Source organism: Sceloporus occidentalis, unplaced genomic scaffold (genome assembly GCF_023333645.1).
Source record: "Sceloporus occidentalis isolate IW3139 unplaced genomic scaffold, rSceOcc1.0.p SCAF_2, whole genome shotgun sequence".
NCBI classification, from domain to species: Eukaryota; Metazoa; Chordata; class Lepidosauria; order Squamata; family Phrynosomatidae; genus Sceloporus; species Sceloporus occidentalis.
In genome coordinates, this window is record NW_028316982.1 from 125388441 (window position 1) to 125402048 (window position 13608).

A 13608-nucleotide genomic window follows, 5' to 3' on the forward strand; every position below is an offset into this window, starting at 1 on the left:
TCTTAACTATATCCTTTAATAGTTTATTTCAGCTGCATGGACCCAATACTTCCTTCCACATAGTTTACCCTCTTCATCAGGTAGGTCACCCACCTATAACTCTGATACCTTCATTTTTTATTTTCTTTAGTGCTGTCCCTAAGTCATCATTATTGCTTGTATTCAAACGTTCTATAGGAAACCATTTAAAATTTCCATTTACCGTTATATTTTGCTATTTTACCCAAATTTGTTTATTTACACTCAAGGGGACGATCAAATTACCTTTATGTTTCTGTCCACTCAGTCTAATTACTGAACTGTATTCCATTTTTATTTATTGATCTTTCTAACCTTACTCATTTCTTCTCCCTTTCATATTCAAATTCGAAGACTCTTTTCCTTTGGGTTGCTTCAAAATATACCTCATGTGCTATCTAAGGCCTGAAACAGACAGACCAAAATGAGCAGCTTCCAGCCACTTTGGGGATGTGGTGTGCAGATGATGCATACCCTCAGAGTGGCTGGAAGCTACTCTGAGGCCGCCTAAAGTGGTTCGAAGACATTGGCAAAAGAAGTTGTAAAAAATTGTTCCTGTTGGCAGCTCCTTTGAGACCACCACCATGGCCCACTGCATTCTACCAAGGTAAACTTTCAGGGCTCTTTTAATATCTAGACAATGTCATTTTCTCTCTGGAATATCTAGGTTCAGGGCAGAAGATGGGGGATATGAGTTCTTCATTGCATCAGAAATAGCTTCAGAGTTGAAGGATAATTCTGATTGAAGTATAACCATATCTTCTTGAATAGAACAGGGTTAGCAGAAAACCAAGCAATGTTTCTTGTGAGAAACATTGTCCGCAAGAAAAAAATAGTTTTAACTAAAGATAGAAGTAACATTTTTCACTGGGGTTAAAGGTGATACTCACATATTGAAATCCAAAGCAGAAAAATACTACAGAACTTTTCTAATATATCTTTCATTACAACAGTCACCCTGCCATCTGCTCCATTACCACATCTAATTTAAAGCCCTAGTTTTAAGCAGGTCACTCTATTTCTATCTGGCTGTTAGATTAGTTACTTCTAAGCATGATGCATTATAGACAGGGATGTTCACTCATACAAAATCAAACAAATGCTAAGATCAAGTGGAATATGATGCACCAGATTGTGGTGGAGTCTTCCTCTTTGGAGGTTTTTAAGCAGAGACTGCATGGCCATATGTCAGAAGTGCTTTGACTGTGTGTTCCTGTATGGCAGGGGGTTGGAATGGCCATAGTGGTCTCTTCTTCTATGATACTTACCTCCATCATTTCCAACTTAGCAGGATAAGCAAGGTCACCTGGGGCAGGTTTGTAACCAGCAATGTCAGTCTGAATATAAATATATGTTCTGTACACCAGGCGCTCTTGAACATCCTCCAACATCTGCTTAACTCCAGCAGCAAAAGCAGCCAGCTGTTCCACTATTAGAAAGATGCCATTTTAAAATCTGTTCTCATCAAATACCAGCTATCATAAAGCTGTAACATATATTATTTCTATTTCTGTTTATGTTATTATGAACATACAGTTTTACAACATATAACAATGAAAATGTAAATGCTTTTGATTTTAGCTGCTGCAATTCTAACCCTATAATAATCTACATATCAACTGAGATAACATGCTGAACTTTAGATTGAAGAAACTGACTCTCCAGATATTGTTGTACTCCATTTCCCATCATACCGAGCTAATGTTCAGGGATAATGTGAGCAGTAGTTTATCAACATCTGGCAACATTTCCCAAGCCCTGCTGTACTTGCTGAATAAGAAACCATAAACAAAGTATATGAAAATGGTAATTCCAAAAATATTCATTGGGCATAGAGTGATCATCTGCTTATGAAAAAATGAGCAACCTGCTGAGAACATCTCTTTAATTATTGAACAATCCATAAACAACTAAAAGAGCTGGTGGTGGTAATGGAGAACAGCTTAATAGCAGAAAGAATGGGGAAAAGAAAGAAAGAAAGCTCTTAGTCAAAACCATCATCGATGGTCGTAGGAAAGGATATCCATGTGAAATGAACACACATTATTATTTGCATGACTTCAAAAAACAATTTTCCTGGAATAATAATGACCCCACCAAAACCACTGCGAAACCATTCTTACTGTCAAGAAGTTTCCTTTTACATTCTATTGAAATCTACCCTCCTATAACTTCAAAACATTAGACCTGGACCTACCCTCTGGACCAGTAGAAAACAGATCTGTCCCCTCCTCTGTGTGACAGCCCTTGAGGTATTTAGAGTACAATCATGTTACCCCCCAGCCTTCTCTTCACCAAGTGGAGCATGCCCAGCTCCTTCAACCTCTTTATCATCCTTGTTGTCCTTCTCTGAACCCACTTCAACTTGCTTTTTGTTGTTGTTGTGTGCGCTTTCAAGTTGTTTCCAACATATGGTGATCCTAAGGTGAACCTATCACAGGGTATATCCTTCTTAATATAAGGCACCCAGAGCTGAATACAGTACTCCACATGAGACCTGACCAGCACAGAATATAGTGGGACTATTACTTCCCTCTCCTTGGAAACTCTGCTTCTCTTAATGCAGGCTAAAATAGCATTTGCCTTTACTGCTCGCATCAACAATAATCCCAAGACCCTTTTCACATGTAGTACTGCTGAGCAATGCATCCCCCTCCTATACCTGGTTCCTGTATTTGGTTTCTGGGTCCTAAATGTAGAATTTTGCCTTTGTTTCTATTGAATACTTCTAAGTGTTGCATAATACATTCTCCTTTCGTCAAACAGTAATGTTTGACAGAACAAGTCAAATGATGACTTAAAAGAAGTTGGCAATTTTAAAATTAGAAAGAATTAGAATAAAAATATTCATATTTTAAAAATAATATTGTATTATTATTATTTTGAAATACACAGAGACATCCAAAAAAAGATACATTATTAGTAATTGTTAAATGTATACAGTAAAATGACTTCCTCTTCCATGTAAGTCGTATACAGCTTTTTTACTATTATCAATATCCTTAATACTCCACCCTTACCCCTTATTTTCCTTCAATTACAGATTAAGTTTATTCTGACCTCTTGAAAAACAAATATATCTATCTTGTCCTTTATTATCCTGTCAAAAGAAAAAAAGAAAGAAAGAAAAAGAGAAAAAATTGATTGATTCTTTATTTATTCTCTATATTGGTTCTTCCTCCTTTCCTCCGTTTTCTGTTTCTTAATTTCTTAATAATTCAATAGGTCACTCTTGATTGCAAATATGTCATGCCACCATTGAAGAATTGGAGACCATTCTTCTTCTAATCTAATTTTGGATTTGTTGTTAATCAAGTATGTTAATCTATCCATCTCCCTTAGCTCTTGTACTTTTATTGCCCATTCTTCTATAGGCGGGACATCTTTATTTTTCCAATTTTTAGCTATCATTATTCTGGCTGCTGTTTTGAGATATAAGATTACCTTCCAATGTTTCCTTTCGTCCTTTTCTTTCATAATTGATGTTATATTTAACAGGTATAACTCGGGAACCATTTTAAAGATATTCTGAATTTGCCTATGTATCTCCATCCAGTATTTTTTACTTTTTGCACACGATCACCACATGTGGTACATGGAGCCTGCCTCACTGTCACAGCACCAACAATTTTGGTCTTGTAATTTATAAATTCTTTTTAGTTTTATAGGTGTTAAGTGCCATCTGTTGGATATTTTATTATTTTCATGTAATTTTCTTTGAGGTCTTGTGAAGCTGTGAAATTATTTGTTCTTTCCCATGCATTCTGCCAATCTGCATATGGTATTACATGGCCACTATCTCTTGCCCATTTTATCAAGTTTTCCTTAATCGTTTCCTTTTCCATAGTTCTAGTCAATAATATTTTGTATATTTTCGATATTTTTTTCTTGTCAGACTTCCACCATAATTCATCTAGTTCATTTGCATTCTTTTCTATCCCTTCCTCCCTTATATCTTCTATATATTTCCTCTTAATTTGTGTATATGTAAACCAATGTATTGTTTTGCCTTCCTTTATTAGTTGTTCTCTTTGTTTTATTTGGATCTTAACATTTTTATCTAGTTTCGTTAACTTTTATAGGTCAACCACTTAAAGTTTCCCTTCCATCTGTCAAAAAGAGCCTCTTGCGTTGAAATCCAGAGGGGTACTTTATTGTAGATTTTTTCTTTTATTTTTAACCATATCTTCAAAAGATCTTTCCTGATAGTATGTTTATAGAACTCCTTATCTGTTGATTGTTTATTATACCAGAGGTATGCATGCCAGCCATGTCTCATTCCCACCCCTTCTAGGTCTAGTAGTTCAGTATTTTCTAATTTAATCCATTCCTGTATCCAGATGAGACTACATGCCCATGAATATAGTTTTAGGTCTGGCAAAGCATATCCTCCTTTTTCCTTTCTATCCTGTAAGATTTCATGTTTTATTCTTGGCTTCTTGCCTTTCCATATGAGTTTTTTTATTTCATTAGTCCATTCTTTCGTTATTGTTCCTTTTATTAAAATTGGTAGGTTATTAAATAAGAAAATTATTTTGGGCTGTAAGGCCATCTTCACCACTGATATCCTCCCGAGAATTGATAAATTTAATTTATTCCAATTTATTAAATTTTGTTGTATATCCTTCCAGGTTTTTTTATAAGTGTTTTCAAAAATATCTATATTTTTGTTAGTTAACCAAATACCCAGATATTTGATTTTCCTCGCTATTTTACATCCTGATTTTTGAATTAGTATTCCTTCTTCTTTTGGTGTCATGTTTTTTGTTAATATCCAAGTTTTTTCTTTATTCATTTTGAAGCCTGAGTATTTCCCAAAATCTTTCAATTCTTTCATTAAATCTTCTATACCTGTAATCAGCTCTTCCATTATTACTGCCATATCATCTGCAAAGGCTAGTACCTTTTTTTCATGTCCTTTTATTTTGTTTCCTTTAATTTTTTTTTTTGTTAGATCTTATTGCATTATTTAATACTTCCAGTACCATAATGAAGAGTAATGGGGACAGGGGATACCCCTGTCTTGTACCTTTGTAAATTCTGAATTCTTCTGATTTACTGCCATTAATTCTCAATTGAGCTGCTTGATGATTGTATATGGTTTTAATATTTTCCATAAATTTTCCACCTATATTCATCCTCTCCATTTCCTTAAACATGAATTCCCACCTGACATTGTCAAACGCTTTTTCGGTGTTGATAAACATCAATGCTAGTTTTTTCCCCTTGTTCATATTGTAGTATTCTATATTATTCACAATTGTCCTAATATGGTTCCTTAATTGTCTGTCAGGCAGGAATCCATTTTGGTCTTCTTTTATTATGTTAGTTAGAATGTTTTTTAACCTTCTAGCTAAAATCGTTATATAGATTTTATAATCAGTATTTAGAAGGGAGATTGACCTATAATTAGCCACCACTAAGTGGTCTTTGTCTTCCTTTGGTATAAGTACTATAGTAGCTTTTTCCCATGATGGTGGTTTCCCTTGTTCTGCAATCAAGTTTATAGTTTTACACAACTGTTCTGTTATTTCATTTTTGAAAATCTTGTAATATTTAGCTGTATAGCCATCAGGACCGGGAGCTTTTCTTTCTTTTAGTGCTTGAATAGATTGTATAACTTCTTCCTTGGTAAATGGAACATCCAGTAGCTGTCTCTGTTCCGATGTTATTTTCTCATTTGTAGCTCTATCTAAAAATTTCCGTAAGTTTTCCCTGAAATTATATGTAATAGGCTCCTCTTTATATAACTCCTTGTAATATTCTTTAAATGCTTTTTAACTCTACTTGTTTATTAATTATTACACCTTTATATTTTATTTCGCTAATTGTCTTATATTTTTTCCTTCTTTATTTTATTGGCCAACCACTGCCCAATCCTGTTGACGTTTTCAAACTGTTGTTGTTTAGTCTTTTTTAGCTCCCATGCTATTTCTTCTGTCATATCGTTTTGTAATTGCTTTTGTAAAAGTTTGAGTTCATTAGAGATTTTAGTATTGTTTGGATTCCATTTTATATCCTCTTCCTTCTTTTTAATTTCGTTTATTATCTTTTCTTGCTTTTTCTTTTTAATCTTCTTGATTTCTGCTGCTCTTTGGGGGGTGGCAGCAACCAGGGAGATAGCGCAGCAGCAGAAACACCAGCGTGGCTGAGCACACCTGAGGCGGCACCGGAGCTACGAGGAGGAGGAGGCCATAAGAATAAACATCAATGCTAGTTTCCCCCCCTTTCCCTTCCCCCCCCTTTCCCCCCAGAGTGGCGGTTGCAGCAACCAGGGAGGTAGCGCAGTAGCAGCAACAACACCAGTGCAGCTAAGCACACCTGAGGCGGCACCGGAGCTACGAGGAGGAGGAGGCCATAAGAACGCCTCCCTTTCCCCCCAGAGCGGCGGTTGCAGCGACCAGGGAGGTAGCGCAGCAGCAGCAACACCAGCAGCGTGGCTGAGCACACCTGAGGCGGCACTGGAGCTTTGAGACACAGCAATTCACAAGAAAGAGGCTGCAATAGTAAAGGTAGCAAAAGGACAGTAAGAATAATATTTATGCAGCAGTGTACTAATGAAAATAAGAGGAAATCAAGACAATAGTACAATAGTTGCAACCCCTTATTGACTTCTGGTCGGGGAGGCAAGACGTGGGATTGTGGGAGGTGGTTATCCCACACCCCATTTCCAACACTTCCAATACTGAGACCTGTGGGTCTCGGTAGGGATACTCAAACTGGTGAAGTGTGAGAGTTGGGGGCTCGTAGAAGGCTCAACAAGGCTTCTTCCTTTATTGGTCCACCTCCTATGGTGGTGGAACAATAGAGGGAAGCAGTGAGTCGCAGAGCAGCCAAGTAGTGATTGGACACTTTCTTTAAGAACTTGACTTGTCAACGACTAATTTTAGAGTTGTGATAGAGAAAGAGAATTGTGGTGTTATACAGTTATAAGAGAACCTTAAAGCAGAAGATCTCTAATGGAAAACAAATTAATGCAAGAGAAAGGAATCAGGAATATGGAAAGGGAATAAGAAGTGTCAAAGCTACAGATAAAAGGAAGTATGGTACTAAACTGAGAGACAGAAAATGCAAACTAGATATAAAACATTATCTCAGACACAAACAATGGCAAACCCCAGAAGAGAATTAATGGACTCATCCAATAACCAGACAGATGTCAGTGCAATTATATTACAGGAATTGAGGGAATTCATGAAAAATTTTAAGAAAGAAATAAGAGAGGAACTTAAGGACATAAGGAGTGAATTACAACAAGATATGCACAAATAAATAAGTATAATAGCGGAAAAAATTGATAAAATAAACAAAGAGATAGAAATGGTTAAAACAAATGTAGAGGGAACAGTAATAAAGACAAAGAGATTAGAAAACAAAACAGATATGCTAGAATCAAGATTGAGACAAAATGAACAAAATATTCTAACACAAGAAACTAGATATAGGGGAAAATGCATTAAGTTGAAAGGAGTTCCGGAAGCAGTAAACGAAAAACTTTTTGAAAAGATTGTCCCACCCTTAGCAAAACATATAGACACTGCAGAAGATTACTTGGACTCACAAATAGAAAAAATGTTCAGAATAAACTCAAAGATAGCAAGGGAAAGGAAGTTACACAGGGACATTGCCATTTGCTTTATCAATGTAAGAATAAAAGAAGAAATACTGCAGCAGAACTATAAAGAAAAATTAATTATAGAAGACAATACAATTCAAGTATATAAAGATCTTCCTTTCCAAGTACTAAAGAATAGACAAGAATACAAATTCTTGACTAGTGTATTACAAAGGAGAGGGATAAACTATAGATGGGAAAAAACCGAAGGCATTTCTCTAACATATAAGCAAAAGAGGTACAATATTAATACAATTGAGGAAGCAAGAGATTTCTACAAGGAAGTGAATGTGGATGTGAAAACAGGAGACAGAGGAAATTACCCCAAAACAGACCCTCCAGACAGAGAAAAAGAAAGCTCAAATAGAAGAAACCCGACAGAAACGAACCTCAGTGAATCAGAGGGGGAAGTAGACAACAACTAAAAATAATTTAAAAGGGGTACAAGAAAGGATGTCTATCAAAATATGGTCTTGGAATGTGAGGGGATCTAAACTCAGAACAAAAGAGAAAACAATTTTTTCATTATTTGGGGAAAAATACTTTTGATATAATTTGTCTGCAGGAGACTAAAATCAGAGAAAATAATATAAAATATATGAGGAACTCCCATTTAGGGAATTTATTTTATGCCAGTGCAAAAAAGAAAAAAAGAGGGATGGCAATTTTTGTTAATAAAGGATGTGACGGTAGATTAATAAATAAAGACACTGAAGGAAGATTTGTAGCAATAGGAGTAAACTTGCAAGAGGAAAAAAAATTATAGCCAATATATATCCCTTGGAGAAGAACGAGGATTTTTTCCAATACTTAAATCAAGAGCTGTAGTAAAAACAAAATAATTTTAACAGAGGACTTTAGTGGAGTAATCAAGCCAACAAAAGACAGGAAATAAAAAAAGAAGATTAAAAGAAATCAAGGCAGGCTACCAGCTAAATGTCTAGAAATGTTTGAGGAACAAGATTTAATTGATGTGTGGACAAAATTATATGGGAACAAAACGGGTTTCACTTATTTTTCAGAAAGCCATCAATCGTTATCCAGAATAGATTTATTTTTAGTGTCGAGAGAGTTAAGTACAAGAACTCAAAAAATGGAAATTGAACCCAGAACATATTCTGACCATAATTTGATAATTATATATTGAAAGACTTAATACAGACGGGTATCATCGGAAATTAAAGGACAATTACTAAGTGATGAGTGTTTTGTAAATAAAGTGAAAAAAGAATTTAAAAAAATTTTTTTAATGAAAACTGCACTCCAGATTCATTAATGAAAATAGTATGGAATACTAGCAAAGTTGTGATGAGAGGTTTATTTCTACAAAAAATAATATTTTTAATATATATTGTAATATTCATACACAATTGTATGTTGAAAAAGAAACAGATATTATGAACATATTTCATTACATTTACAAATTATGTTACAAATCTTAATCAATGTTTTGATATTTTTTCAAAATTACACTTACCATTGTTTTGCACATGATCTTCAAGCATTTCATTTTTGAGAATCCCACAGAGTTCAGACAGTGTTTCTAGGTGAATTACATGGATGATCAATGGCCTGAAGACATCATATAATGACAGGCATAATTTCTCCAAAAGTTCACTGTAAGAAAGAAAAGAAGGCATGATATTGCCGGATTAGCTCTGGTTTCCTTTATGACAGTAGTGTCTCTTATGTGCTGCTTACGTATTATTCTGGATATTATTTTTGTTTTCAGTTTTCCACTGCAGTGCAGAGGGGGCAGAACATTAAACATGATCTACCAGTGCGCTAGTTTCTTTTCTTCAGGCCTCACCTTCTGCCCTTTCTGTTGAACAGGGTCAGATTTCATCTGCAGGAGCAGTGTGGAAGGGTGAGACTTCTAGGAAAGGAAAATGGCAGAAAACAGGGTAAGAATAGAAAAGGAGGTGAGAAGGTGGGGATGATCTTGCAGGGACAATTCTGTAACATCTTCTTCATGTTCTTTTTAAGTATCAGTAACCACTAATCGCCCCTACAGAAGAGTGGTGCAGTAAGTAACTTAATTTGCAGACACAACTGGTTAACTTATAGTGTCTGAGGTAAGCATGGTAATGTGTTTAGTTACCCAACTGTGTCTGCATAGTTATGTGGGAGTATACCCACTGAACACTGTGAAACTTGTCACTAGATAAGCATGCAAAGAACTGGGCAGTTAGATTATTCCAGAAGGTGATTTATAAAATACAAGATGCAAACAAGCTGGACCATAATAATAAATAATAAAAATTTTATTTATATACCGCCCTTCCATAAGATCAGGGCGGTTTACAACAGTTAAAATACACAATAATCATTAAAAACCATACAAAAATTACACAAACCATACAACAAAAACAAGAACAAAAGGCCCCCAGGTTAGCCAATCCCATTGCCTGTGCGGCGGGGGGGGCCTATGGGACTTTATTCAGGGAATGCTATCTGAAACAGGTAGGTCTTCAAATCCCGTCTGAATTGGGCCAGGGAGGTAGCTGAGCGGAGCTCTATGGGCAGCGTATTCCAAAGGGCCGGGGCGGTGATGGAAAAAGTCCTCCTGGAAGTGGAGACCAATCTCGCCCCGGAAACCCTAAGTAGTTGCTGCCCAGATGTTCTGAGGGTGCGGGGCGGAATGTACGGGGAGAGGCGGTCCTTCAGGTATCCTGGGCCCAGGCCATACAATGGTCCAGCATTAAATTAAACTGAGAAGGCCTTTGAACTGTGCTGAAAAGGCAACATTCATGAATGTGATAAAATGGGGAGGGGGGGGGGACACAGAAACTCCTCATTCAGCTCAGCCTCTTATCCTAATTTAATTCGTCCACTCCTCTCCAAATATTAGTTCTACACAGCTAATTCCTTTTCCCAATGCAAAACAAGCTGGCAAAAGTAAATACTTTTTTGAAGTTTTGGTCAAAAAAACATAAAAATATACAGGTTGTTAGAGAACACACTATGAGCTCAAAGTGTTGTGAGCTGTGTAATCACTTCTCTCCCAAGTTGATAATCTGTGTGTGGACAGTTACAATCAAGATTTATTGCAATAAAAGATGACACATGCCACCTACTCTAGTTTTGGTGTTGGTTTTGTGAAGAACTCGTCATACAGTTGATGCTCATCCTGGCACACATGAACCATAAAGGCACAGCCACTTCGCACCTGAAATTTATAAAGGAATATATTGATAGTTAGCAAGCAGCTGTTAACATGTTCTTTAAAAAAAGGTGCAATTGATATCTAGCTATAGGCAGTGAATATTCTGTTGCCAGCTTCTCAGCCTGTTCATATAATTTTAAGACAGAATTTAACAGAATGATAGCCAATACAGGAAGTTAGCTCTGTGTGTGTGTGTGTGTGTGAGAGAGAGAGAGAGAGAGAAACTCTGGGAACATTGGCTGCAGAAGAAAGAACTAACATAAGGAAAATGGCATCCAGGAATTCTGGCATCCAGATAGTGATGATTGTTTACCTAGTTGAAGAATACTGTTTTTAGGTTTTTATAAAAGGGGAGAAGAAAATCAAGGATGAACAAAAGATGACAAGTAAAAGAATTGCCTGCTCGTACGCCCTCTGCAACCTCCCCCCGCTCCACATTCATAGACTGATGTGTGAGGAGACCCATTGAACACCATTTTTAACACTATTATTTTTTCTTTTTTTGCCTCTGATTGAGCACCTGAGCAGCAGATCGGCTTTGCATTACATGCCTGCTTGATCGCCCTCCAAACAGCCCAGGGAGCAATGGGGGAGGCAAAGGGATTTGGGGCAAATAGAGGCTCCTCTTCTCTCTTTCCCAGAGGGAGTCTGGGGAGACACAGAAGAGCCTGGACGCAAAGGAATTTGGGGCAAATAGAGGCTCCCTTTTCCCTTTCCTAGAGGGGAAAAGCGCCTATGCGACTGATTGGCTGTGATGTCAAGCGCTTAGGCGCTTGATTGACAGCTGCTTTAAAAGAAAGAGGTTCCGGAAGAGCAATGGAAATGGGGAGCAAAATAACCCGCTTCAAATTATCACAGGGAAAATACCAATGGGAACGAAAACAGGGGTAAAAAAACCCAGGTCTGTTTGTACCCGTTTTTAATAGGAATGATGGGTCAGATTCGATTACAACTTGGAAAAAAATCCAAGTCAGAATCGCAGCGAAATAAGCCGCTTTTTTTGCCCAGTGGGAATGGGGCCATGATTTACTTCATTATAAAGCGACAGATTCAGTGCCATACAAATATATATGTTACAGTCAAGAAGTTTCTTCTTACACTGAACTGAAAACTACACTCCTGAAACTTCAAAACATTAGACCCGGTCCTACCTTCTGGAGCAGCAGAGAACAGATCTGCCCCCTCCTCTCTGTGACCGCCCTTGAGATATTTAAAGAATGCAATCATGTCACCTCTCAGTTTTCTCTTCACCAAGTTGAACATGCTGAGGTCCTTCAACCTTTCCTCATATGTTTTTGTGGGTTTTTCAGGCTATGTGGCCATGTTCTAGAAGAGTTTATTTCTGATGTTTCACCAGCATCTGTGGCTGGCATCTTAAGAGATGCTGGCGAAAAGTCAGGAGTAAACTCTTCTAGAACATGGCCACATACCCCAAAAAACCCACAAAAAACTACTGATGCCAGCCATGAAAGCCTTTTATTTCCTCATATGTTTTCTTCTTCATACCTCTTATCATCCTTGTTGCTATTCTTTGAACTTGCTCCAACTTGTCTATATCCTTCTTAAAACGAGTCACCCAGAAATGAACACTATACTCAGATCAGGTCTGACCAGCACAAAATACAGTGGGACTATTACTGCCCTTGACTGAAAAACTATGTAGAGTTTTGCATTTTGATTTCATTTTATTAACTTCTAATTTATCAAGCTCCTTTTGAATTCTGCAACCATTCATGATGACTTTTTGTACATGGTTTTCCAACCAATTATGGCTCAATCTGACCGTGTTTATTCCATATTTAATCCATTTACTAATCAAAATATTATGGGAGACCTTATCAAAGGCTTTGATGTTATCTGTATAGCGCGCCCACGCCATACGCAGACATGCCATACGCGGCTTTAACCTTACACAGAAGGTTAAGCTTCCGGGGCATGAAATGGCCCGTGTGCCCGTGGTGCGTTTGCATCGCACTAAATGCAGAAGCGCCCCCCCCATTGCAACCAATGGGGTTTGAGCTTACGCGTTTTCCCCCATATGCGTCCAGAATGTATCTCCACATATGGAGAGGGCAAATTTCTACTATCTACTAAACTAGTGATCTCACTGAAAAAAATATATAAGATTAGTTTTTTGTGGGTTTTTTCGGGCTATGTGCCCATGTTCTAGAAGAGTTTATTCCTGATGTTTCACCAGCATCTGTGGTTGGCATCTTCAGAGAATGCTGACATGGAAGAGAGTTGGGAATATATATACTGTGTGACCCTGGGTGGGGAGGAGTGATTTCCATGTTCATCTGTGTATTGTTCTGTCGTTGATGGCAAGGTCTCAGGGTGGGAGGCTATGCAAAGAGAATTAGTGTCTGCTTATAAGACTAGTTTGGCAGGATTTGATCTTGACAAACCCCATGCTGGCTCCTACTGATTACTGCATAGTTATCAAGATATTTGCAATCAGACTCCTGTATAATTCATTCTGAGATCCTCCTGGTATAGAGGTCAGGCTGACTGGCCTGTAGTTTCTTGGATCTTTTTTGAGAAGGATATTTGATTATCTCTAGCCCTCTGCCACCTCACCCATTCTCCAAGATGTCTCAAAAATGATAGTAAGTGGTTCTGTGAGTATGTAAGCCAGTTCCTTCAATACTCTAGGAGGCAGTTCATTTGGTTTTGCAGATGTGAACTTGTTTAGGTTAACTGGGTGATTCCTGACTAACTCCTTATCAATCTTGATTTGCAATCCAGATTCCTTGCCAAGGTCCCTGCTGATGGATGGAAGCACAAAGAACCTCTTTGCGGGGGGGGGGGG

At 37.4% G+C, this 13608-nt stretch overlaps 1 protein-coding gene across 3 annotated transcripts in view; it reads right to left on the reverse strand.

Moving 5' to 3' along the window:
* Positions 1–13608, reverse strand: part of LOC149318986 (conserved oligomeric Golgi complex subunit 3-like) — a 92067-nt gene that overhangs the window by 32323 nt on the left and 46136 nt on the right. For all 3 annotated transcript variants that reach the window (XM_089510871.1, XM_089510870.1, XM_089510872.1), the window contains 3 exons: positions 10711–10802; positions 9111–9250; positions 1287–1447 (listed from right to left, as the gene is read on the reverse strand). In XM_089510871.1, coding sequence (XP_089366997.1) covers positions 1287–1447; positions 9111–9250; positions 10711–10802 — 393 coding nt within the window. The remainder of the gene's footprint in view (positions 1–1286; positions 1448–9110; positions 9251–10710; positions 10803–13608) is intronic.